Below are 24,668 nucleotides of genomic sequence, written 5' to 3' on the forward strand. Positions count from 1 at the left end.
TGCTTTGTAAGAATCCCACTGTGTGAGTCATCTGTGAGCCACATAATGTGTTAAATCAAATCAACTTATTAATTTGGGCTGAAAAGCTAATTTGGTGGGTTGCATGCCAGGGTGTGGACATGCTGGTTAGGAAAAGTCACAACAGGCTGGATGGTAACACAAAATTATCATTCCCTTCTGGTGTTTCTAGTTGACTAATTCTGTAGCACTGTGTCCTTGACATCCAAGGCCCAAGCATGTTCATAACAGCAAAGGAAGAAGAGACATTTATAACTTGAAGGCCTCTTCATTCAATGGTCACAATAAAGAAAGCATTGCCACCCATAGATACACATTGTGGCTCATTCTCACTAACATACAAGTATATGAACTCTGTCTCCTTGGTTGAAAATGGCAATATTTTCTTAAACTGGTTATCTTCTTTTTTCACTTTTTTTTTTATTTTAAAGAGAATAAAACAAAAGAAGACAGAACAAAACAAATCAGAACAGAATAATGCAAGCAACACATCACTTCACAATAGGACATCAGCAGTAGCTAACATAATGTCTCTTTTCTTCGAAATAGTTGAGCATTCATTCACACACAATAATACAAAACATAACAAAATAGTATAACACCATTCAAAAAAATGAAAGCATTACAGGACTTTAAAATCAAATAACAGGAAATGAACAATGGCTACAATAATATCTCATTTTCCTTAAAAATTTGTCTATACTATCACAGATAATAAAATCAAATAAAACTCAACATGATAGAACCAATCAAAACAGAAGAACAAAAACATGATAGACTTCAAAACAAGATGACAATAAATCAGCAAGGGCTACCATAATGCCTTATTTTCTTCAAAATAGCTGTTCATACCATCACACATAATAAAATCAAACAAAACAGAATAAAACCAGTCAAACAAATAAATGAAAGCAATATAAGGCATCAATGCAGTATAATAAGAAACCATAATTACCATAAGATATCCCATTATATTCAAAATAGCTACCTCTACTATCTGACAGCATAGAATCTAACAAAACAAGGCAGAACAAAGCTAAATTTAACCAAACTGTGTAAACAATACAAGAGTTCAAAGACGATAAGAAATTGACAGTAGTTTCCACTTTTCCCTCCCAGGTGTTTCCCCTTTTTTGCTCTTATATTAACTATTTTGCTTATGGACCCCATTAACTCCTTCTGTTTCTTATGCTAGGGTTTGTGCATATGAGTTCAAACTGTTTCACACATGAACATGATCTCCAGTTGTGTCCATTTACCTACAGAAGCCTTGATTTTTCTACTTTATAGTTGGGTAGCTTTCCACTGCATGAAAACCATATCTTTCTTACCCATTCTGCAGTTGATGGGCAAGTTATTCTTGCTTATTTATTTATTTATTTATGTCTCCTGCCACATAGAGTAATTATTTTCTTTCCTTTGATTTTCAGTCTAGGAATTTCCTTTCCAGTTAAATGTGTTTCTTGTGTACATTGTTTCTTGATTCAAAATCCCTGTGTTTCTTTTTATTGCGACCTGAGGCCATCTACATTAATGGCTACAACCCGCATACTTTGGTTTGTCTCTGCCCTGCTATCCTCCCATTGTCGTTCCTCCACTTTTCCTCTTCATTCAGTTGCCTGTCTTGTTTGGTGATCCATCTCTGCTGCTGTTCCTGGAACCATGGTCATCTTTACCTCTCTCTAGAATATCCTTTAGTACTCTCTATAAAGTTGGTTTGGTAGTCATAAATTCCTTCAGTTGTTGTTTATCATGTAATTATATTATTTTTCCATCAATTTTGAAAGATAGTTTTGCTGGGTAAATCAATCTGGATTGGAAGTTGTTTTCTTTCAGAGTTTGAAACACTTCACTCCAAACTCTTCTTTACTTGATGGTTTGTGTTGACAAGTCTGCTGTGATTCTGATTGGTTTTCTTTTATAGGTGGTCTGTGCGTTTTTTCTAACAGCTTTTAAGATTCTGTTCTTGTACTGAATTTCTGGGATCTTGATTATTATATGTCTGGTGTACACTTACTTTGGTTATGGCTAGTTGGAGTCCTATATGTCTCACTTATCTACATGTCAGACCCATTTCCCATGTTTGGGAAGTTTTCTTCTATTACTTCTGTGAAAAGCCATTTAATTTCATTTGTGTTGACCCCTGCTTCTTCACCAACACGTGTCACTCTTAAATTATGCTTCTTTGTGTCATCTTGCACCCTTTGAGTTGTTATTTCTTGATTCCATGTTATTTTTAAGAGATCTATTCTTTCACAGTCACTAGCTTCAATCCTGTCTTTAAGGTTTGAAAGTCTACCTTCAGTATCTTTCAAGCAGTTTTGACAGATTTTGATTGAATTTTTAATTTCCTGGTTCTGTTTTTGAATCTGTTTCATGCATTGTAATTCCTTTCTGTATTCATTCAAGGTTTCCAATCATTTTCATATTCTCTTCTGTTTTGTCTATATCTTCTTTAGACCTGTTAAACAATTCTTTCAGTATATTTATGATTTCTCCTTTTGCCAGGAACATTATTTCTGATTTGACTCCTTTTACAATTGCATGAAGTTGTTTTCTTACTTCAGTTGGTATCGTCTCCAGAGATTTCAGGTGTGTGACTTCTGTTTTCTTCCATGACTGTATCTCCCAGACTTATTCTGTGTGGGTTGGATGTCTAAGTTTGCCTTTTGCTCCTTCACCTTAATATTGTCCGGGGTTCCTCCCAACAAGCTGGTTGTGAGGCTCCAGGCACTTCCCATGTAGGCTGTCCCTAGGCAGTGCAGTCGGATGGGACAGGCACCTGGGTTCCTCTTAATCCAGATTTACAGGGAGGTAGCATAGTGTGGAGCAGGCTTCTCCAGAGCTGTGCAGCTACACTGGGGCTTTGCTGATGATCAGGGGTGCATGGAGGTGGGGCTGCTTCTCTTAGCCTATGTGTCTACACTGGGACTCCCGTGATGGTGGCAGACACACAGGGGTGTGTTTGTCTGATTTTGCTAGTGGGTAATGGCTGCATGAAGGAACACAGGGCCTCCAGTGGTGACCTACAGGTGCACAGGGCTTACCTGGCTGTGTGTGCCTGCCCCTGCTGCCTAAGGAAGGAGCCTTCTGGCGGCAGCTCCTTGAAGGTAAAGGCAGATCTTTTGGCTTTCTCTACCCATGCTGAGCACGTGGAGGAAAGGGCCTTCTGGTTGTAGCACCTGGAAGGTAGAGGCAGATCCTCTTCTGGCTCTCTCTTAAGTTCTTAAGGATTTATATATTACTTCTTTAAGACTAATAACATTATCTGCCTGTACTATATTTTATCACCAAAGCTATCACTTGGAAATGGATAGCTATTTTTTTAAAAGGCTAGTGCTTGTGTATATACATGTACAAAGAAATCCTGGCTAGCGGCACTCCCACCAGAAAAAAGCAGAACAAGTAGTAGCAGTAGTAGTAGTAGTAGTAGTAGTAGTAGTAGTAGTAGTAGTAGAAGAAGAAGAAGAAGAAGAAGAAGAAGAAGAAGAAAAGAAGGCTGCTCCTGTCTTAGCAGTGCCCAAAATAGTTAGGTCATGTAACATTCTCAACCAGGTGACAAGAAATTAGTCCTGATAAACTGGGTTGGTGAGAAACCCTCCCAGACTCAATTGGTTCACCTGTAAAAGGAGTATCATGATAGAACTAACAAGGAGGCTTGTGGTTGGGTTTTTAGGACACTGTGTAAACAAAATCCTCAGCATGATGCCCAGAAAGAATTACTCAACAGTTTTGAGCCCATTGGTGTAACCTCAGTAGCAGTGCAGGTTACCAAGATCCACATTAACACGAGCTGCTCTTCTGTCCTGGGGTCCCAGATTTTCTACTCAGGAAGTTTTATGCCTCACTTGAAACATCAAGAATTTGAAAGAGCCTAAATGCTGGTGGAAATCACCTTGAACTTTGGCAAAGCCAAATATACTTAGCAAGGGTTATCACGTCATTACAGTCAGTTTGATTCCTGGATGAATTAGGCTGCATTGATGATGCCTTTTCTGTGCTTGGTTTAAAGTGGATGTCACATCTCAGCAGCCTCTACTGTCTCACATCAGCATGCCACACTTGTCTGATATGTGGACATTTAAGTCTGTAATTCCATTAGTAATTCTGATTCTTCTCATGAAGAGCATCCATAGCATAATGTAACATAACACAGAATAAATCTCTACAAATCTTGTAGTCTTATCGTATTTAAATCATTATTGTAAGCCTCTCATCAAAATATGGCAACACTTTATGACAGAAAATTGATGAATAGAGAGGCAGTGGAATTGCACAGAAATTTATTGTACTGCTTCTACTGAGAGAGAAAGAAGAGGAATACTTGAAAGGAAAGAAGGTAGGAAGGAAAGGGAGGGACTGATGAGAATGTTAGACTAAATACTCAGATCTTGAATAAGTGAAATGCAATTCAATTGTATTTTCAACCAAAACTGTTATAGTAATACAGTAATAATTGTTTCAAATTTCAGATTTTGGAATTAATTAATTTACAATAGTTTGTATTATACCAGAATCTTCACATTGACTTATTTTTCCAGCCCAATTTTTAATATTTTATTTTGATTTCATCTTGTTAAATTGCCCAGACTAGTATCAAGTTTCTGATCCATTTGCCTCAGTCTCTCAGCTATGTGGAATTACGGGCTTACATCCGCCTTCCGAATCAGTTTTGTGTTAAATTATGTATATAAAACATTTAATAAACAACTAAGTTGCAAAATACATTCATTATTTAAATGCCCTTATACTAAAATTTAGAGATAGTGATAAATGGAAGATAAAAAGTAAAATCTGTTAGGGAAAACTAAAGAAGTGAAATATTCCACATATTGGATGGCCAGTGAATGCTGTCAGGGACAATGGAAAGGTGCATATTTCATTGTTTAATTCTCTCCATTTTTTGCTGCCTTCTTTTCTCATCTCTTCAGATGCTCATTGCTCTCAGGCTTTATGTAGACCAAAACTTCATCTCACAGATTTGCAAAACTGCAAGATGTCCCATGGATGATGTTTGCAGAATTGCTCTGCAGGACTCCCATGACTATTAATCCTGAGGTAAGACCTTGATGCTGGGAAGTCACATCTAGAAGACTAGTAAGCTCACTTGATCTACATGGGACATGGAGGTGTGATTTATTATTTATAACTCATTCTTAGTCTTTCCTCTCAGGCACTATTTCCTCCTCTGTTTCCTGAATGCCAAGCCCTTCCGCCATGATGCTTTTCCCTTGGAGCTGGCGGATCCTGACTGAACTCTCTGAAACTTGGATCAAATTTATCCCTCTTCCTTTAATTTGTGATGTCAGGCAGTTTGCTCCCAGCAACAGAAAAACTGAATAATACAGAAAATCTGTAGCAGAGAAATGGAATCATTGTTCTGATTACCCCTAACAAATTGATCCAAAATTTTTTGCAACTGGTTTATGGAAGGAACTTGGGAAGATTGGGAGATGTGGACTGGAAAAATTCAAGAATTCTATCAAAAGATTAATGAGAGATTCTGGAGGGAGTTGAGAAGATCACTGTCATGCTTTATATTGAGATGCCTCCAATCCCCTCATATGTGCACTGGTAAATGTTTTGAAGGTGAATGAATCACGTATCCACTAGAGCCAAATGTGATCCTGAGGGGTGGGGATTTGTTGCAAGAGGCGAATTACTAAGGGCCTTACCCAGAGAGTGTGTATCTCTCTCCTGGTGTCCTCCTTGTGCTCTGCTTCCTAGCTGTTAATGATGTGAGTAGATTTCATCCACCTAAACACTGCCACCATAGTTTCTATTCTTGTGCTTACCAAAAATGGGGTGAAATTTCTAAAAATGGGGGACAAAATAAACATCTCCTCTTTTAAAATTGTGTTGATCCAATATTGGTCCCAGTGCTGAAAAGAGAACTAGAATGATGAGGATGCTGAAAGAAAGCAGACAATAATGGCCAAGAGCCAAAGGATTCACTTGGAAACAAGTACTCCACTGGCAAATGGACTGGAGGGCATTTTGGTTAAACCCTGCAAGGAAACATTTCTGCATTTTCCCCATGTCTCCAGACTTTGCAGAAGACTTATATTAATTGATCTGGCTGAGAAACTACTAAGGCAATCCAACTTTCAGGCTGTGGCACTGGTCTTACTGGCTGATTTTAGACAGAATTATAGTGAGAACTACGTGCGAACACTAGAGCAGAAAATTTCAAAAAACTTAAAATTGGCCCCAAACAAATCACGTGTAAGGCTATGTTAAGCTGAAGAGCTTATTATCTTTAAAAAGAAGTGAAATACTTTAAATTGGGACAAGGAGTGTAGTCCTTGAGGGCATCATAAAAATAAGCAAGAACCTACTCACTGCAAGTTTAAGGGTGAAAAACAATAAATATATGAATGGAGACTGGAGCCCTGGGACTCCTGCTGGAGAAGGGGCTTGTATAAAATGGATTTTCCAATATTTGTTCCATCATGTTCAGGCCTCTAGGCACTCAGGCTGCTGCAACCAACAGTCCAAGGAGGCCTGGCTGTTGGTAGAGCTGGGGACAGACTTCGGTATCCCTCAAGTGACACTGGATGTATGAGCATGAAACATAAAAGAGTTTTGAAATTTAGGAGTTTTCTATTCAGATTTCAAAGAAAAATCTTGGAGGTTGGTCCTAGAGTCCTTGAAAGAGTAAAACCCGAAACTGTGGGAGTGAACATGAGGGTGAATTAGAAGTCATCAATGGCAGGAACGTGGACTGTCTGCCAAGGAAAGGTATACACTGTACGTAGAGACAACCTGAAAAAAAGGCTGTGTGAGTTACAACCAAGACAGTGGTGTGGGGTCCTCAGCCCGTAGATGTCACAGGGCACCTCCATCTCCTGTGGAACAGGATGTGAAGTAACACAATCTCCTAGTAGCTTGTTTGCTTTCGCTCTTGCTTTGATCCGATACTTTTTTATTCATATATAGCTGCCTTTTTGGATGGCATATTAAACCTGTCCATTGTGTTCTGAGATTAAATGGCCTGTGCTTCAAATATGACTGAAGTTCATGCCTATGACTTTGTTTTGAATCTCAATGCAACCTTTGACTTGCACTTTTGGAAATACCAGAACTACTGAGGCCCTGGGGAAGAGATTATTTGCATTTTGGTTGTAAACAAGTTTATATTAGGCTGAATTATTATATTGTTATTGTATTTATTTATTAAGTTTGATATGTACAAGTGTCAAGTTGAGCAGGGGTGGATTGTGACCTTTTATTATGCTATGTCAACTTGACTGGCTGAAGAGAAACATGGGATATTGGTGAAACACACATCTATGTGCAGCTCTTAGAAGTGAGATATTGAGTGCTATGTTTGTTTTCTGTCCCTTTATCCTTGGGCTGTTCTCTTTCCATGTTTCTTAGCCACTCGGAGCCAAGCAGCTTTGTCAGGCCAGATCTTTTTGTCATCATGTTACTGTCCTGGAGCCAAGAATCTGTGAACTGAGCTCTCTGAAACCAGAAGCCAAACAAAGCTCTCTTCCTTTAAATTATGGTGCCAGGTAGTTTGGTACCAGTAACAAGAGAGCTGACTAATTTACTTCCTACCACACAGTGGGATCTGGCTGAATTAAAGCCCTAATTCTGAAGGTTTGATAGGTCCAGTAACAACTGTGGGACATTATTCAATTTTTGATGTTTCAGAGTAAAAATGCATAGTGTGTAAATGTTAAATGGCAGTCATTTCATATTTCTCTGCAAAATTATAAATATAAAAAACATATTCTCACAACTTATTCTGTGGGGGAGTATCTAAAATAATTATAAACTCCAATTTCAGTACCTTGAGGGTTGGATAATTTGCCCTTACCCTTGTCATTTCTTTAGTTTTATAGAATGCTACTACAAATTCTTTTGGGATATTTAATTTAAAATTGCTTTCCATTAATAAATCCCTAAGTAATGTAGAAAATGAAATTTTATATTTCTTTTTTTTCAGATTAAATATTTTTTGCAGAGGACAAGGTGGTTATTAAGAGCCACATGGAGAGCCAGAGACCTCTTCAACACATTACACTCTTTGAGATTAGATAACAATTCTGTTTACAAATAATTAATATTTTGATACCTAGAAGTGACTTTAACTCATCTTTGCATAAAATTACTCTCTCGTCTTTTTATCAATACATGTAAATTTGGAAATAAATTCCTCATTGTCTTTCAAAGTCATGTAACAATGAATTTATATTTCAGTTTTCAATAAACAGGAAAAGTTACATATCAGATACTGAACAACTTTGAGGAGTTATGTGCTGTGGAATTGACTGAGATTTTGGATTGAAGTTAACTGCATGCACAAACTACGTACGCCTTTTAAACAATCTTTCTAATCTGGATAAAACCTTGAAATTACAGTACCAGGGTACTGTACCTGCTTCCTTTCACTGAAAGTCTGCCTTCTTTAGCTGGTATGTTGCACATGATACCAGGATGTAGACAGGCAAAAAATATCTAATTCAACTTCGTATTTTTCCTAATTTGTCTGAATATTTTGTATGCTCTAGAACTAAACATAGATATTTTAAGAAAAGTTGAGCAAACTCAATGAGCAGATTTTCCTGTTCCCATCACATATCACCTTGTCTCCTCACTTGTGTCCCTCCCGTGAAGAAGAGAAGCTGCATTTATTTTTGGTTTGTTTTGTTTTCATTCAGTGGTCTTCACTGTTAAGGTCTCACTGTCTTTATCTACAATTTATTTTTTTTTTTTTTTCACTCTGTCTGTATCTCTTTATTTCAACAAAAGCAGCTTTCACAGACAAGGTCTTTAATTATATTGTCTCCTACTGAGATACCTAAAGTGAGTTCTGTGCTGTTAGTCACTGAAGTCTACTCTGGGAAAGCTGTTTTTCTCTTGGTCCCAGTCCACATGGAGCTTTATTGCCTAACCTTGCCCAAATAGCAAGGTTGACTTCTTCAGTCGACACAGCCTTCTTACGGGTATGGCACGTGAATTGTTCACTGGTTATTTCTACCTGTTTTCATTAATTCTCCTTGTCGACAGTGACATACTGTTCAAAAAGCAGTTATGTTTCATGCCTGTTGGTATTTTGAGTAGTTATGTGTTCTTTCCATCATTTTCATTTTTTCCAAGGGACAGGATTTTCAAACGTGTTACACGGCAGATTGTTCAAGCTCCCTATACCTGCTTGAAAGTTCACATACGTTGAGCAACATCTCCCCCAGCCTCTTCTTCACCCATGCCAGTCCTGGTAGCCACAAAAGCACGCTCCACCCTGGTGAGGTTGGTGTCTCTAGATCCCAAACAGGAATGGAATTAAGGGAGAATTTCCTTTCTGTGCATGGCTTATTTCTTGTACCAGGGTTCAATAGGCCCATCCATGTTTTTGAAATGCCTAGGATTTGCTATGTCTTACAAGTAAACTAAAAGACAATATTTATATTCAAAACAATGTTTGTAATTCTCCATTAGTCACAAACATTTGGAAGATACCAAGAATAGGTGTTTTAAGAAGTGATATATTTCAAGCTAATAAAGTCCTTTAAAATAAAGTACTTTTGGAAGCATGTGCAGATCAATAATTTATTCAATCTCTGTTTAATCCTGTTCAGGATAATAAAGTGTCACAATAAATAACTTAGTCAATCTTTGAAACTAGGTTCGATTTTTTAAAAATATGTCATTGGCACATTGTAAATTAATGTCAATGATAGGTTTCAGGTCCAGAGGGCCCACTCACTGGAGGAGACACAGACTGATAAAAGCAATTAATACTTGACTCCTTAAAGCAATTTGTGCATAAGGTTTTTCACAGTTTTCTGCTTTATGATCAGTGAACCAATGTGAAAAGATGTAATTATTGAGTATGAGAGCATTTCAAATCCAAATTGACACCAGTCTCAGAAACTCACTTAAACACTTTGATAAAAAATGTTCAATCTATAAAATGACAATTAATACCTACTTTTACAAGGAATTTTTAAGGATGATATTTTTTTCTAAATTTGCAAATAATATAGAGGATTTTCTGGCAAGTATTAGCTTGTTTCTAGATGGAAATACCTTTCTAACAACTTTGCTTTGAAAAAAAAAGATTTTAAAATTCAATAGTATTAAAATGCATAAGTTAACATGGGTGATATCTTAACAAGTTTAGTTGCAGTCTTAATAAGATTACCACCTTCCTTAACACTCTAGCATTCACTATTGCCTTGATCAAATTTTGATACTTTTCCACAAGATCAACTGTGGCCCAAGGTAATAGATCTGTGTATTGATGAACGCACTTTTTGGGGTCTCTCTTAGGGGATACTTAACAGAAGGAATTATCTCTGGCCATTGACATTACAACCATGAGTTACTGGAAAGGAAGCATGGCACCACCAGGCCCTACAAGCTTGTTAGAGATGCAGAACCTTAAGTCCCATCCCAGCTGACTGAGTGATAATTTGCATTTAAACAATATTCCCAAGTGAAACTTGTGTATAAGCCAGAGAAAGTAGACAAAGGAATGCATGCATTTAGAATGAACAAATTCTTAGTTAACTTGGAGATATGTCTGGATGGAGTTGCAAAAGAAACTGAAGAAAGAAAAAGAGAAAAAAAGTGGATACAAAGCTCAATGTTACCTTTGTTTCTGGCCCAGTTCCAGAAGTTTCTGGACATCAGTTTTGGCAGACTGCTCATCATTCTTTAAAGACTGGCAAGAAAAATGGACAAAGAAAGTCTTATTCTGGTGAAAAGTGAGGCTCACTTTATTTTGGGGTGTACTGAGCAAGGTATGACCATTGGCACCTGAGATCTGAAACAGGAATACAAACACAGCTGTGACAGAGCTCAGGATGTTGGCAGGAAATCCCTTCCACAGGTCCCTGGGCTTCATGAACAGGGACAGAGGCTGAGCTCGGTCTTAGTTTTTCAAAGTTTGATGGAGGAGAAAATGCTCTCCAAATAGCTAGGGCTCTTTTTAAATGAGTATAAACTGCATGTTGCTCATTGCCTTTGAAGCTATACATTGTTCTCTGCAGGCATGTCCAACTACTTCTGGTACAGCTTTAACAAATACAATGGGACATAGAGGGACTCCCTGTGTAAATCAAGAAACAACTCAATTACAGATCAAAGCCATCAAAAGCAGATGCCTGTTTGCTCTAGTCTGTTTCTTACTCATCAGTCATGCATTAGAGTACATGAAATAGGTCTGTGTAAAATGTGAGTGGTCTCTATAAACAGGATGTGAAGAAAAAATATACAAAAATCTCAGTCATGAATGCTTATGCACTTTGGAAAATTCTGGACTCAGAAGCCATTAATTAAAGCACAAATTCTTCAGGAAGATTTTTTCTTCTGAGAATCTGTCATACAAAACTTAATAACTTTCTTATTTATATAAAATAAACTGTTTAATCAGAGAACCTGTCATTTTGGCACTAAAAGTTTCAAGGGAGACATGATGGTTGTGTTTATGGAGCTGTGATGGCAGGTTGGGAAATGACAGTAGCAAAGAGCAAATGCCCTCCTACTATTTATTTAACAAACTTCTCTCATGAAAGTGCAAAGAGCTATACAGAGGCATAATGACAGCTTCAGAAATCTCAATCTCCTGCTACAGAGAAGAAAATTGCACATGGTGTAATAAGTAGTATTGTTTTTATGTGGTGGGTTGAACCTCACATGAGAAGGTTCTTCCCTACAGCATCTGTCTGAGGTTTCCCTGGGAAGAAGCCCATAAGCTGTATGCTGCTTACTGAGGAGCAGCAGCTTCCCCCAAACACTATTAAGGCAGAAGGAGGGGATGCATGAGAAGGAATGTCATGGCTGGTGGTATTTAGCAATCCCAGTGCATCAGGGTCAAATGGCTCCTGTCAGTTCACTATCTCAGCTAACAAAAATAGAGATGTGAACTATAAAGCTTGGAGACACTGCACAGCTCACCTCTAAGAAGGTTAAATGGAGGTGTGGAAACACTGATGAAGTGGGCAATAAAAATGGGTTTATTCACTTATTGATGTTTTTATAGTCTAGACATTGTACAGGTTAAAAATTTAGGAAGTTGTACTGAAGAAATTTCATGTCACAAAATGAGGCTGTGGGCTGTGGTGGAACTCAGAGGTAGATTGTATCCTTGGCATAGCTGAGGTCCTGGATTCAATTTCCAGCACCAGAAAAAAATAAACACCCTTGAGATGCAGAAATGCAAAGTATATATAGTCAGATTTGAGTGAGCAAGGCATACCTCACTGGTGGAGAAGTGGGGTGCAAATCTTTGTACATCTCTGTTCCATTAAGGACATCAAAATTTAATATACCAGCTAATTCACCCACATGATTTCATACTTCTGGATATTTTCATCCTATTCAGGCACTATGGATGGAAAAGACTTTCAAATGCAAACTTCCAAAATTTTTTATGTTCTTCAACTTCTATTTTTAAAAAATGTATAGTGGATTAAATAGATGCTTACTCTGCATTTGGAACTTGAAGTTGCCACATTTTATGCATAACAGTTTAGCACTTCACGTGGCTTCTTTGAGACATTCAGGCCCATTTTATGATGAATATCGTATCTTAATTATGAGAAGTGTTTGCTGAGAAAATTCAATAAGATAAAACATTAAAAATCATCTTCTGCGAGTGGCTCGCACAAAACAAACAAAAAGTACTTTAAAAGCTCAACTATAGCCAACTGTATGATTCTTAAATTTTTCAAAAACTATTCCATGAGAGTATATTTTGTAGTCTTCAGTCAGATGCCTTGACGTAGGATACTGACACAGAGGCTGAGCATCTTTGTAACCCTGGATATGGTGACCAGGTTTGCACATCTGATCACATGCCTGCAGGAGTCTGGCAGTACCCTGTGTTCCACAGCTCTGAGAACCCAAATGTATCAAATGGTTTGCTCAGTTTGTGAAAACTGGTAGTGAATTTCCACTTAATAAAGTGCACCACAGACACTGGCTTCCTACAAAACTCACAATCAATCTGCAGCTTTTTTTTTTTTTTTCGATTGCTGTTTGCTTAATGATCTGTGCCCATTTCCAGAGTAGCACTGTTATTCCTGTGTTTCTGTCATTCCGTCATTCCAGGTTACTTATCTTTGTGGCCTAGTGGGGTTGAGTGGCCTTTCCTCTTATCTCCACCTTGCCCGTGACAGGACTTGCAGACCCAGAGCTTCGGCACTGTGTCCGAATACCACTTCTGTGCCTGAGCTGACTCAGTGCTCTTAATTTTGAAACCTTCATGTAACAGTTTCCTCATGGACACAGTGACAGATCTCCATGAGAAAATTAAATACAAGTGTCAGGAAGAACACTTGATACGGGGCCTGCGACCCATTTCACCAAGCCTTGGGGACTGCTGCTGTATTGTCATCACCCTGGTTATGTCACCCCGAAAGGAACAACAAACCGTGGAGAAGAGGTATAGTGGTAACTGAGTGCTGAGGAACACTCAGAAACAGAGTGCTGAGGAACACATTGCATTCTGTCTTCCTCTTTGACTTTCAAAGGTCACTCGTTTTCTCTAAGTGTTTTAGTTTATGTCAAGGAAAATCCAAAAACAATATTGCTTCATTGATATGAGAACTAAATTGTACAAAATGCACAAAGCATTTGTATAATGCACAAAGCAAATGTATAATACATGGTGATTAATATAAGCAATCTTTCAAGTTAAAGATTAAAACATTGTCAGCTATTGAGACTTATGGTTTGGAATATCTGTTCTTCAATGCATATTTCACTGCGGGGGTAAGTTTTAGCAGGTGGCCATCTGCTTCCTGATGTACTTGCCCATTTTAGGAATGAGATTTATTTTTGAAAATCTTTAGAGCTATTCTAGAGAGAATTTTAAATGCTTTTGCACAAATTATTTCTCCTTTATTTATTTAAGCTCAAGTCTAATTACTTTTCAACACTTCATAATGAGAAAAACACAGGGGTCAAACTGATCTAAGCAGCTGTGAGGAATGGATGGTTTTGCAGGGCCATTTCCTCCTTCCTGTATTTGGAAATCTGAGCTCGCTAGCCTGCATTTCAGATGCCGTTTATTTCCAAGCTGATGTAGTAACAATAATAAGTGCCATGGTGAAGCTCAGAAATACATTAAAGAACTCCTTAAAAACGCAGGTGAATCTAATGAGGCCACTCAGTGGCCTTTCATCCCTGGAGGTAATTAGTTTTCACCTCACCTGAAGGTTCACTTTAATTCCATCCAGCTCCTTGGATGTCTTTGTCAGCTGACGAAGGATGGTGCTTCTCTCCTTGAAGACTTCTCTCAGCTGCTTCTCCAGCATGCCATATTCCTGTCTGACACGGAAAGAAGAGATGTGAGAGCCTTCTGGACACTCCCTCCTCCCCTCAGGCACGGTCAGCAAGCCTCCCAGTTCTGGTAAAATCTACACGGAAGCTTGATGACTATGATGTGTTCTTGTTTTTTTTAATACTGAAAAAGAAAATTAGAATGAATCAAAGATTTGTTGTTTGGATGAGAATGATCCAAGCTCCACAGAGGTTCCAGGACAACACTGTAAACCTTCTATACATGTAATGTCATTTGCTAGGACCTTTTTGGAAAATAGGTATTTTTATAGTAATGTTCTTATTTTTTCCTCAAGTTTTTAAAATTTAATGACAGAAAATATGATCTGAAACAATATAGCTCAGATACATGGACAGGTTGTGATTTGGGGGAACAAACTAAAGAGTTGACCCAAAACAGGAATGAAGGGGTTCATTTCTACCCTGTTTCCCAGAGAAGTAAAACCCCCTGAGTAAGCACCACAGCAGACAGGTGGAAGAACCCGTTACTATGAAAAGAGTAACAAGAAGCCAACATCTCTACAAAAATCAGACAAGAAATACAGTAACTACAGGGAATTGTGAACCAAGTGAGTAAGCTGGGACTCTCAAGTCCTGTTCAAGGGGAAAATAAGCATATGTGTGTGCACGCGCAGATGTGTGTGTGTGTGTGTGTGTGTGTGTGTATGTGTGCGTGCACGCGCGCGCATATGCACATGTTGAATGGTTAGGAAGGAGACAAAGTAGACATTTTCCACTGCTCTTAAACAGGAATTGATAGTGGAAGATTACTGTGGTAAACCTAGAGACTAAGAAGAGCTTCAATTCAGGAATTACACTAGAAAATGTAATCTAAAATATATAAGATGAAACTTAAAAGGTAAATACAAATTAGCCATATGCAAGGAGAAAGCACTTATAAAAACAATGGAAAATAAGCTGAGTAACTTTTTTTTTTTTTTAAACGCGACTCCATTACACTTGAAACCTGCACTGAGAGGTGAAAGATTTGCTGTAGACATGAGGGTGCGAAAAATACAGGCAACACACACAAGCGTAATAAGTGAAGTTTAGGAGGCTGGAGACTGCTTTGAGAAGAGGAGAATGAATGGAAAGTTTGTAAGTAGGGCATATTACAGTCATATTTATCTCCTGGAAGGATTTTTCTATCTGAAATCTCAAGAGTGAATTGGGTCAGGTGAATCTGGATAGAAAGAATATTAAGAAAATTAACATTGGCCAGGGATAAAACTCTGAGGCATAAGTGCCTGCCTGGCAAGCACAAGGTCCCGAGTTCAATTCTAGGAGTCAAGAAGAACAGAAAAAAAAAAAAAAAAAAAAAAAAGAGGAAAAGAAGAGAAATTTAAAATTGCAAAAGGCATGGCAAAAGTTCATGGTTGTCCAACTCTATCAGAAGCAGTGGCATAGGAAAATTTGGATTGCTTTTTCACAAAATATCCAAAATGAAATCAATAGGATGCCTGGTTGCTCAAAAATAATTTTGTCTAAATGTGTTATGGAAACAGTGGGAGGGAAAATGTTAATAACAACACCATCTTCTGGCTTAGGCCGCTGCTGAACAATGAAAGGAAAAGCATGTGAAGAAACTCCACCATAGGACGGAAGTGATTTTAGTGAAATATGTGTTGACATATTTGACCCTAAACATGTAAGAAAATGGAAAAACCCTCAAAGTTTCAGTTTCTTTATCTGAAAATATAACACTGACTTCACCCAAATGTAGCATTGACTGGTCCCATTTTTTTTTCCTAAATGGAGTAATATATAAAGCTTTAAACCCATAGTAAATAATTAACCTAATGCTACATAATTCATTTACACTACATTGTTCAGAACTTTATAATCATTCTGCATTTTATCAAAGGATTTGGTATATCAAGGGCTTTGGAGATAATAATTTATCCCATGTGGATAGGCTTCTATTACAATTCCTCAACATTTTTTTACCTATTAACCATGGGACTCTCTCAAATCCTCCTTACATTCTTGCTAATAGTAAGTTAGCATGGCCCAGTGATAAGACCTATAATATTTCTCACTGGCCTTGAGATTTTCAGTGACAAACAATAACCTCTCAGCTATCAGATAATTATTTGGCAGTCTCTAGATCTATTATTGATACCTACATTTACCCTCCACAAAAATTTTTAAATGTATGTTGATAAATGTTTTTCTTTATGAGAACTGTATCCTATGAGAACATACATTTTCTCTATTCTGACATGATGCTTAAAATTTATGCATTTTGTGAAAATATGTTATTTTTATAATACTAACTTAATCTTGGAATTTTTAAATACGCATTTTTCAATTCAATATTGCAGGTCTATGTAATGGATTTTTGTACATGATTTTACATTTATCAATTTACTTATTGCTAAAGAATTATCTGTAGAACCTTGTGGGTTTTTATATGTCTATCATACAAGAATGATAATTTTCCTTTTCTTCATTTATTTGGTAGAGTTAGGAAAACTAAAGTACAATACTGTAGGTCTAAGTTTGAATTGAGTATAATTTTACATCTATTGTATTGTTTTTGTCCCAACATGTCACAAGCCTAAGCTTGATTCAAGAATTAGAGTCATGTACTTTATTTAATACATGGAGGAAACTTCAGAATCTTATTGTAAATGGAGATGAATGCAAGAATTCTGGTCGTGTATGCAATCTGCCCCATAGCCACAAATACTTGGTTAACTCCTATGTATTTCATTTCTCATAAAATATACCTTCAAGTACTCATTGCATTCTGCATGGATAGTTTTTCAATGCTTTATAGAGGGTTTTTATTTTACATTTTTGTTCAGTTTTTCAACTTGTTTCTTAGGAAGCATTCATCAGGAAGAACGACAAGTTTGTCCAATTTCACCTAAAATTAGTGCTATCAAATCAGTGTTTAATTATTAACTTTATCTCTCAAAAATCATGAATCATTTTCCCAAATTCAATCTCTTCTCAAACACTAAATATTTAAACACTTGTATTTGACTCTACTCAGTCTTCATTCTGAAGCTATTTTTTGAACTGTATTAGATGGTATTTTTTTTCCTTCTCTGATCCATTTAATGTACAGCTTTCAAACTAGTCTTTGTAATTTAAACTCCTACTTTGACCAACTCGCAATTCAAATTATCAGTGGTTTCTTCAGCCATGTCAAGGTCAGGACTTGAACCTATATTAATTGTTTTACAGTTTCCTTGGATCAAGTTTCATGTCTTTTTTCTCATATGTCCTGTGTTCTGATAATCACTAAAGAGAACACCTCAAAAATATTTAAATATGATGTATTTTAACATGTATACATTAACTGCACTGAGATTAATTTGCTAAGTAAATATATGTTTAAATAATTCCTAAAGATCAATCAGTTCCATCATGTTCTCCAGAGTTTTAAGTTTTTATTTTCACAAATCAAATTTCTACATACAACAAGTCAAACCCCTCAATTCCTGATCAAGGGTTTCCCTGTTCTTTATCTGTCTCTTGTGTTTCATATAATAGTAATGTTGTACAATTTACATATTTGTCTCACTCACATATTTGGCTGCCAGAAAGTAGCCTACCAAGGGCAGAGTTTTTCAGCAGACAGGGTTGGTTTGGTCCTTTACTGCTGTGTAGGATTATTAAATACAATAAAGAAGAGTGATTTGGGCAGGGATTGAGCTCAACAGCACAAGCACTTCCCTGCTAAGCACGAGGATGTGAATTCGATTCTTGATACAAAAAATGTTATTCTAATCAAAAGAAGCAATATAACCAATGCCAATATGGATAGAAAAGTGCTGAATTAAGATGAACTATTAATCATCAAGCAATATAGACTAGAGACATCACACCCACTGGGTTATATTGAGTTTGTTTTCAATTATATTTCTAATAGTAACCACTAAACTTTTCAAAAATAGAGGCAAGGCAATGTGAGAGAAAATTTGATAGTGTTGGGAATTACGCCTGCCATTTCTCAAGTGTATACCTTGGAGTAAATGAGAAACAAGAGACAGGCTGTCTCCTATGACATCAGCATTATATCAAGCTAGACGTGGTTTTCAGAAAGATTTTTATTCTGTTCAATGAAAATACAGTCACAAGACACTGATTTAATCTAGTATCCATCAAAGTAACATTAATTTAAAAAATCAATCTAAAAGTCCATACCTAAAGACTTTATGTACTGAAGAATTTGAAAAAGCCGTCCTACATATATGTCAGATTGAGGAAAATTTACAGGGAAATTTTACCTCTGTCTTGATTTAAAATTTGAATGACTTTCTCCACTAAGACAGCTGATTCACTGTGGTTGTTACACTTAGGAGATTCGTGAATCTTTTTCTACTCTCATTTTCTACTCTCAGAAAATATTTCCCCAACATACATATTTACAAATTTTAAGAAAAATATCTCCATTGGAAATGAATACCTTGATTGTTGTAGCCAGGGTTTCTGAGGAGAACAATTAAAATCAGGACACAGAATATATATTAATTCATAATGGTAACCAGAGTTAAACACAAGAAACTGCAGGAAATCTGTCCACAACACTAAGGACCCAGAATATTCATCCAAGGCCATGGATCCCACAGCAATGCCTTGCACAATTCCAGCTGAAGACCTAGAGCTCATGATAGTGCCTCCCATGTGTCCAACTGGAGGTCTAGAGCCCAGGAGAAAGACTCAAACCAGCGTTTTATGAATCTGCACTGGGAAGGCCAAAAGGTCAGTGATGGAAGCTAGAAAGTCTTTGCCATGGGGATGAAGAAGCTGTACTGGTAGTTTGAGGGTTCTACACTAGAGCCAAGAAATCATGCTCAAAACAAGGATCAGAGCTGCCCTGAAAAGTACCACAGCTATCCTCAGTGACACAGATGTGCCGAGCTCCTCTGACAATGAGAATAGTCAAGTACATGCCATAAAGCCAGCATGCAGAGTTTGTCCTAGAGATTAAACAGCACCCACCCCCCCCCCCAGCCAGGAAGCGATGCTTGAATGCAAGGACCACAGCTTCCCCAAAGTGAACCACAGCCACCTTCACCAGCAAGGTCCTAAAGCTCCTCCAATGACAATGGTAGAACTCACACTGGGGAGGCTTGTCATGAGGAGCTCCTTCAGGAGAACCAATGGTTCAGAATATCAACACTTAGAGAAACCTACAATGCCCCACTCTTCTTCATCACATCTCCTTTCATGCTGGCAACTTTCCTCAGGTGGACCATCTACACACAGCACCATGCTGATTTAATTTATCAAGTGTTAAGTTGACCACCATTTTTGAATTTGATGCTAGATATTAGTGAGAAGCCATAGTTACTTTGCAGAGATGCAAGTTTACAAGAACAATCATTCAGAATATTTGGCTACCTTGACTTACCTATCTTTGCGTGAGTTGCCTTCAAATTTATGATGATATTTGGAGTCATCGTTGACCTAAGACCATGAGCCACAAAATTATCTACAAATAGTTTGATTCTGCTGGGTTCAGAAAGCTATGCACTGCTGCTAAGCATTTGCAAGTTTAGCTGTGCAAGGAGAGAGGCTGTATTTAACACCAGTCCCTTTTTGTTCTTTTGTTCTGTAGTGTTTAAAGGTCACAGTACAGAGCGGTTGTCAGCACTCTTGCTCCCAGTGGAATAAGCACCACTTAGAAACCCACATGGAAAAGGCTAACAATTACCTCTCTAGAAAGAAAAACAAAACACCAGATATTTAAATCTCTCTGGAGTTAGTTTACATACGCTCTCTCCCTGTGAGCACTGGCCTCTGGGCTTCATTCAAGCTAGTTACTGTACATTTGTGTTTTTCTTGCCTTCCTGCCTTGGACTTTCTTCTCTGCCTTCCTTCCTTCCTTCCCTCCCTCCCTCCCTTCCTTTCTTCTTCCTTCCTTTCTTCCTTCATTCCTTCCTTCCTTCCTTTCCTTCCTTCCTTCGTTCCTCCCTTCTTCCCTTCTTTCCTTATTTTATTCCTTTCTTCTCCTTCACCCCTTCCTTTCTCTTTCTTCTTGCCATCTCTCTTCCCAATCCTCTCCCCTCTCTTCTCACCCTTCCTTTCTTTTTGCTTCCTTTCTTTTCCCTTCCTTTTTCCCTCTCTTACTTTCCTTCCTTCTGTTACATGGAGCTTTTGAGCCATGCCTGAATATTGAAAAAGACTAAACCCCTGTACACGGCTTCATGAGGTTCATTTTTATGTAAGATAAGTACAAATGCATACTTGCCATGAAACGTAATGTAAATGTAGCATATGCTGACATTGTGGCAAGTGGGTGGGTTGTGACACCCACTATTATTTACAGTGCTGTTGTCATTTTTGTTATGCTAAAGCAGGAATCAATCCTTCCAAATGGACCAGACAACCTTTCTGCCACTGAGCTACACCTCCAGTTCCTATAATTCCCTACATAGCTCATCTATGTAATAGTGATATTTTGTAATTAAAGGAATTCACACCAGAGAAAGGATGACTGGCTGCTTTTAAAATGTAGTAAGTGCTTGCTTAAAAAAGTTTGAAAGTGCTTGCTGTGGCCATGGCATGGAATGCAGAGCCATTAATCACAGAGAAAAATAGGCCAGCTAGTGCACAATCAGTGCAGTTAGCTTTTTATTAACTTCATGTATCTGTGCAGAAACACATTTCACAAGGAGTGGAAGAATCCATGGGTTTGCATTCTGTTTGATGCATGAAATGAATCTTCTGCCTGACCACCGATAGGAGTTATATTGATTTAACAATCCTCTGATCCTGAGAAGTTTAAAGTTTTGCCATTCTGCAAAATTTCTCTGAAAATTTTTTCTGGGAAAAAATCCTTCCAAGAGAAGAGGTTCTTTGGGACTTGTGTGCTATTTCTCATCCTACAAGGCATCAACTCAAATGCACCTTTCAAATGACAAAATCACCACCTTTCATTTACATGAATCTTTCTTTCAAGACTTTGCAGTGGCTCAGAAGTCCCACCCCACTGCTCCCCACTTTCACTCCTACACACATGGAAGGGGTCTGTGAATATGTTTAGCGGATTGGAGAAGAGGTTGGAGCCTGGCTCAGCTTTACTTCAGCTTTTCATGTTCTGAGGTCTGGTAAACCAGAAGCCTCTGAAGAGCCTCAGTCCATGAGCTGCTCCCCACGAACTATCCTAAAACATGTGGATGTGATGCTGCCTTATCCTTGCCTCCCATTTCTGCTTTTCCCCTGCATCTGCACTTTGGCTCTGTGGAGCCACATCCCATTGAACCCATGGATGCCAGATATACCACAGGTTGAAAAGGCACTGAGAACATCTAGCATATCAAACCCAGTCGCTTAGCAACACAGTGGAGCATCCTCTTTCACATCTTTGATGAGGGCACCCACAGGGATCTGAGTGACTGCTCCTGTCCAGCAAGGACCTCCAGAAATGCAACCCAGGAAAAGGTGAAAATTCTCAATTTGAAGCAGAGTTCATACACACAGGGCTTTGCTGCTGCACCATTTTAAATACTGGAGGAAAAAGTCACAGTGCTATAAATAAGTAGACAATGTTTCCATCAAAGTACAGTTGATTCCATGTGCTGAATACTGTGTACTGTTTTATAACTCTGTCTTTTAAAATGTTGTATTTTCTTCTTGAGAATGATAGTCAGATCCAATTAAATAAGATAAATTTTCTTACTGTCCCAGAAGAGCTGGGATACATGTGTTCACCTCCTCACCAGCCACCGGATCCTTATAACTTCTCTAACAGTTACAGCCTGTCCACACTACCACTTGGAAATTCCCACATACAATTCCTTCAGCTTACATCACAGTGAGCTGTAGCCATGTCAGGTGACAAACCTCGACAATGAGACACATCAAGAGTTCTTACAGATCTTTAGGGAAGTCTTTTCTCAATCACAATAGAGATAAACTCTTCTCTTCTCTCAACTCTTCCTCCTTCTAGCAATGGGATGAACACAGCACAAGCAAACCTGACCCACCAGCCTTTCATATAAATGGGAAGCCACCTTGAGTGAGTCATTTGAATTATAAAACTTGTCATCATTGCCTAATGATATTTGGGCTGTTGGACCAGCTCTAAAACTCTGACATGTGGACTTTTGCTATGCAAAGATATTGAGTGATTTTATTTTTCCATCACTGTCAGTATTTCCAGTAATTACTGAGCTCTTGGTAATCATTCCAGAGAACCAGCTCTAGAGCAATGCCATTCATCATGTATTCTTAGCTACAGCAGCAGTGGTACCATTTCTTTGGAACCAGCTTTCCTGCCTCTCCAATTGAAGAAGAACCTGGGATTCTTACATCAAATCTGTGCTTTCTGAAGCAGGTCAGTGTGATGGGGAAAGAAAACAGTAATCCACGTTTTATAAACTTTCTAGGCATCTCTTTTGCCTGAGAGAAATGGTACTTTAAGAATATGTTTTCATGTTATTCTTCATTCTCTGAGTAGAATATATTCTCAGCACATAGAATATCTGTAGTGTTTTATAATCTTCAGCATGTGGAATCCAGCAACAGAAGTTGAATTGAGCTAACACAGGGCTGTGTTGAGAGGGAGGATATACAAAAAGCATTTGCTAGGAATGTGAAGAGAAAAAGATTACTGGAAATGTGATTAGTAAAGGAAGTTAATCAATAGGGAAACAGATATAGCTCCTGATGGCCTCATGTGAAGGCTAATCATATACTGGAGAACACTCAGTGAGCTTTACCAGCTATCAAAATGAGCTATAAAGAAGGGTATGGAGCAGACTGAAACACCCATTAGTAAACTGAGCAAGGCAGACATACATTCTCCAGCTTGGATGAGTGTTAACTAATCTACTGGCTGCTTCAGCAGAACGAAAACACTGAGGAAGGGGGACTTTATTCTTTCCTGCTGAGGTGAGACATCCAAATTCTCATGTGCTTCTATTTTACTAAGCCTACTTCTTGGACACGATTATACCACCAACTTCCCTGCCTCTCCAGTTGGAGAAGGAAGCCTGTAGGACTTCCCAGCCTTCATCTTCATGTGGAACAATTCCCATTGTCTATATTTTTATCCTGCTGCTTTGCTTCTCTAGCTCTTCCTAATTCCCACTCAATAAAAACGTTAAATTTCTCATTTGAACGTATCAGTCACTAATTTCTGCAGTGTTTTCTAAATGGTATCGGTAGATATGTTTGACACAAAGTTTGATTGTAAATATTATATAAACACATATATTACATGCATGCGTGCAGACATGAATGTGTAACACACTGAACTCAACTCCTTCCCAATTCTACAGACCGGATTTACATTAGCTTCTGCCATTTCCAAGGTCTGTGACTTAGGCTATACCATCAAACTCCTGAATTCACTGTTCTTGGGGGGAAGTCAGAGAGGCTGCCACATTTGCTGAAGAGTTACTGTAACTATTTTTCATAAAAGACAAAGGCAAGAAACAAATAAATGACAGCAGGTTTTCTTTCCTTCTTATTTCAATTTCTTCCTCGGTTTTGCTTCCTCAGGAAAATGCTTGAGTTATTTAAATCTGTATCAATGGTGCTCAATGCACAAATCGCTTAGTATTTTGCTTTTTTAAGAAACCAAAGAGAGAAAAAGGACTCTGAAGGAGTAACTCTGGTGACGAGGGGTGAAGAGAAAACATAAAAAGATCAAAGGAGGGAAAAACATTAGAAACACAGTAACTGGAGACAGAAAGATGGAAATGAAACTTGGTACATGGAAAATGTGTGTTAACAGATTGAGATACAGTCTTTCAAGAATAAAAGCGACTTAAAAAGTGCTAAATTTTGCACATGTGTCAGTGCTGTGTCTGGTGCTCCACCTTCCTCATTATCCACATTTTCCAGGAGCCAGCTTGCCTGCATTATATTCTGGGAGGCATGAAAAGAAAATGAAGCTGCTGTCTAATTTGGGATCACTGCCCAGGAGATGTTAGAGGGTGAGGAAAGGCAGCCCAGAAAACGGAAAGACAGCGGAGCAGCGGGCAGAATTCAGTGCAACCAGGAATCTTCCCGAACACTCCTAGCAGGGATGGAGGATCTCAGAGGGTCTTTGTCTGCTGAAAGGAATGGGGTTCTGCATGTCTTACCCCCAGACAGTGAGACAGAGACTAAAAAAAATTACATTTAAAAAGGACAGGGAAAACCCTTTGTAACTCCAAAGTGCTAACATTTCTGGTACAACAATGAACTCATGATCTTTAGTGAATGTGAAATGAACACTTTAATCCTACCGCAAACCTGCAAAGTGTTGCAAAAATAGAGTGAATATCAGCCTCTTCAGTTTACCTCCTTCATACATCATTGTAGAGCAACATACATAATTGACTAGAGCACGGGGATCTCAGTTTCCAGTTAATTTTCTGTGTCTTGGGCCATGGCCTTTGATG

The 24,668-nt window shown here is 38.1% G+C and overlaps 1 protein-coding gene across 5 annotated transcripts in view; it reads right to left on the bottom strand.

Moving 5' to 3' along the window:
* Positions 1–24,668, bottom strand: part of LOC100726918 (leucine zipper protein 2) — a 433,952-nt gene that overhangs the window by 221,996 nt on the left and 187,288 nt on the right. For 4 of the 5 annotated variants that reach the window (XM_063256771.1, XM_063256768.1, XM_063256770.1 and 1 more), the window contains exons 2-3: positions 14,187–14,304; positions 10,623–10,693 (exon numbers count right to left, since the gene is read on the bottom strand). In XM_063256771.1, the coding sequence (XP_063112841.1) occupies positions 10,623–10,693; positions 14,187–14,304 (189 nt within the window). The remainder of the gene's footprint in view (positions 1–10,622; positions 10,694–14,186; positions 14,305–24,668) is intronic. The other variant, XM_063256769.1, reaches the window with a different exon arrangement.

The sequence above is a fragment of the Cavia porcellus genome, unplaced genomic scaffold (assembly GCF_034190915.1).
Source record: "Cavia porcellus strain 051 isolate PalLab524CR breed Dunkin Hartley unplaced genomic scaffold, mCavPor4.1 scaffold_9, whole genome shotgun sequence".
NCBI classification, from domain to species: Eukaryota; Metazoa; Chordata; class Mammalia; order Rodentia; family Caviidae; genus Cavia; species Cavia porcellus.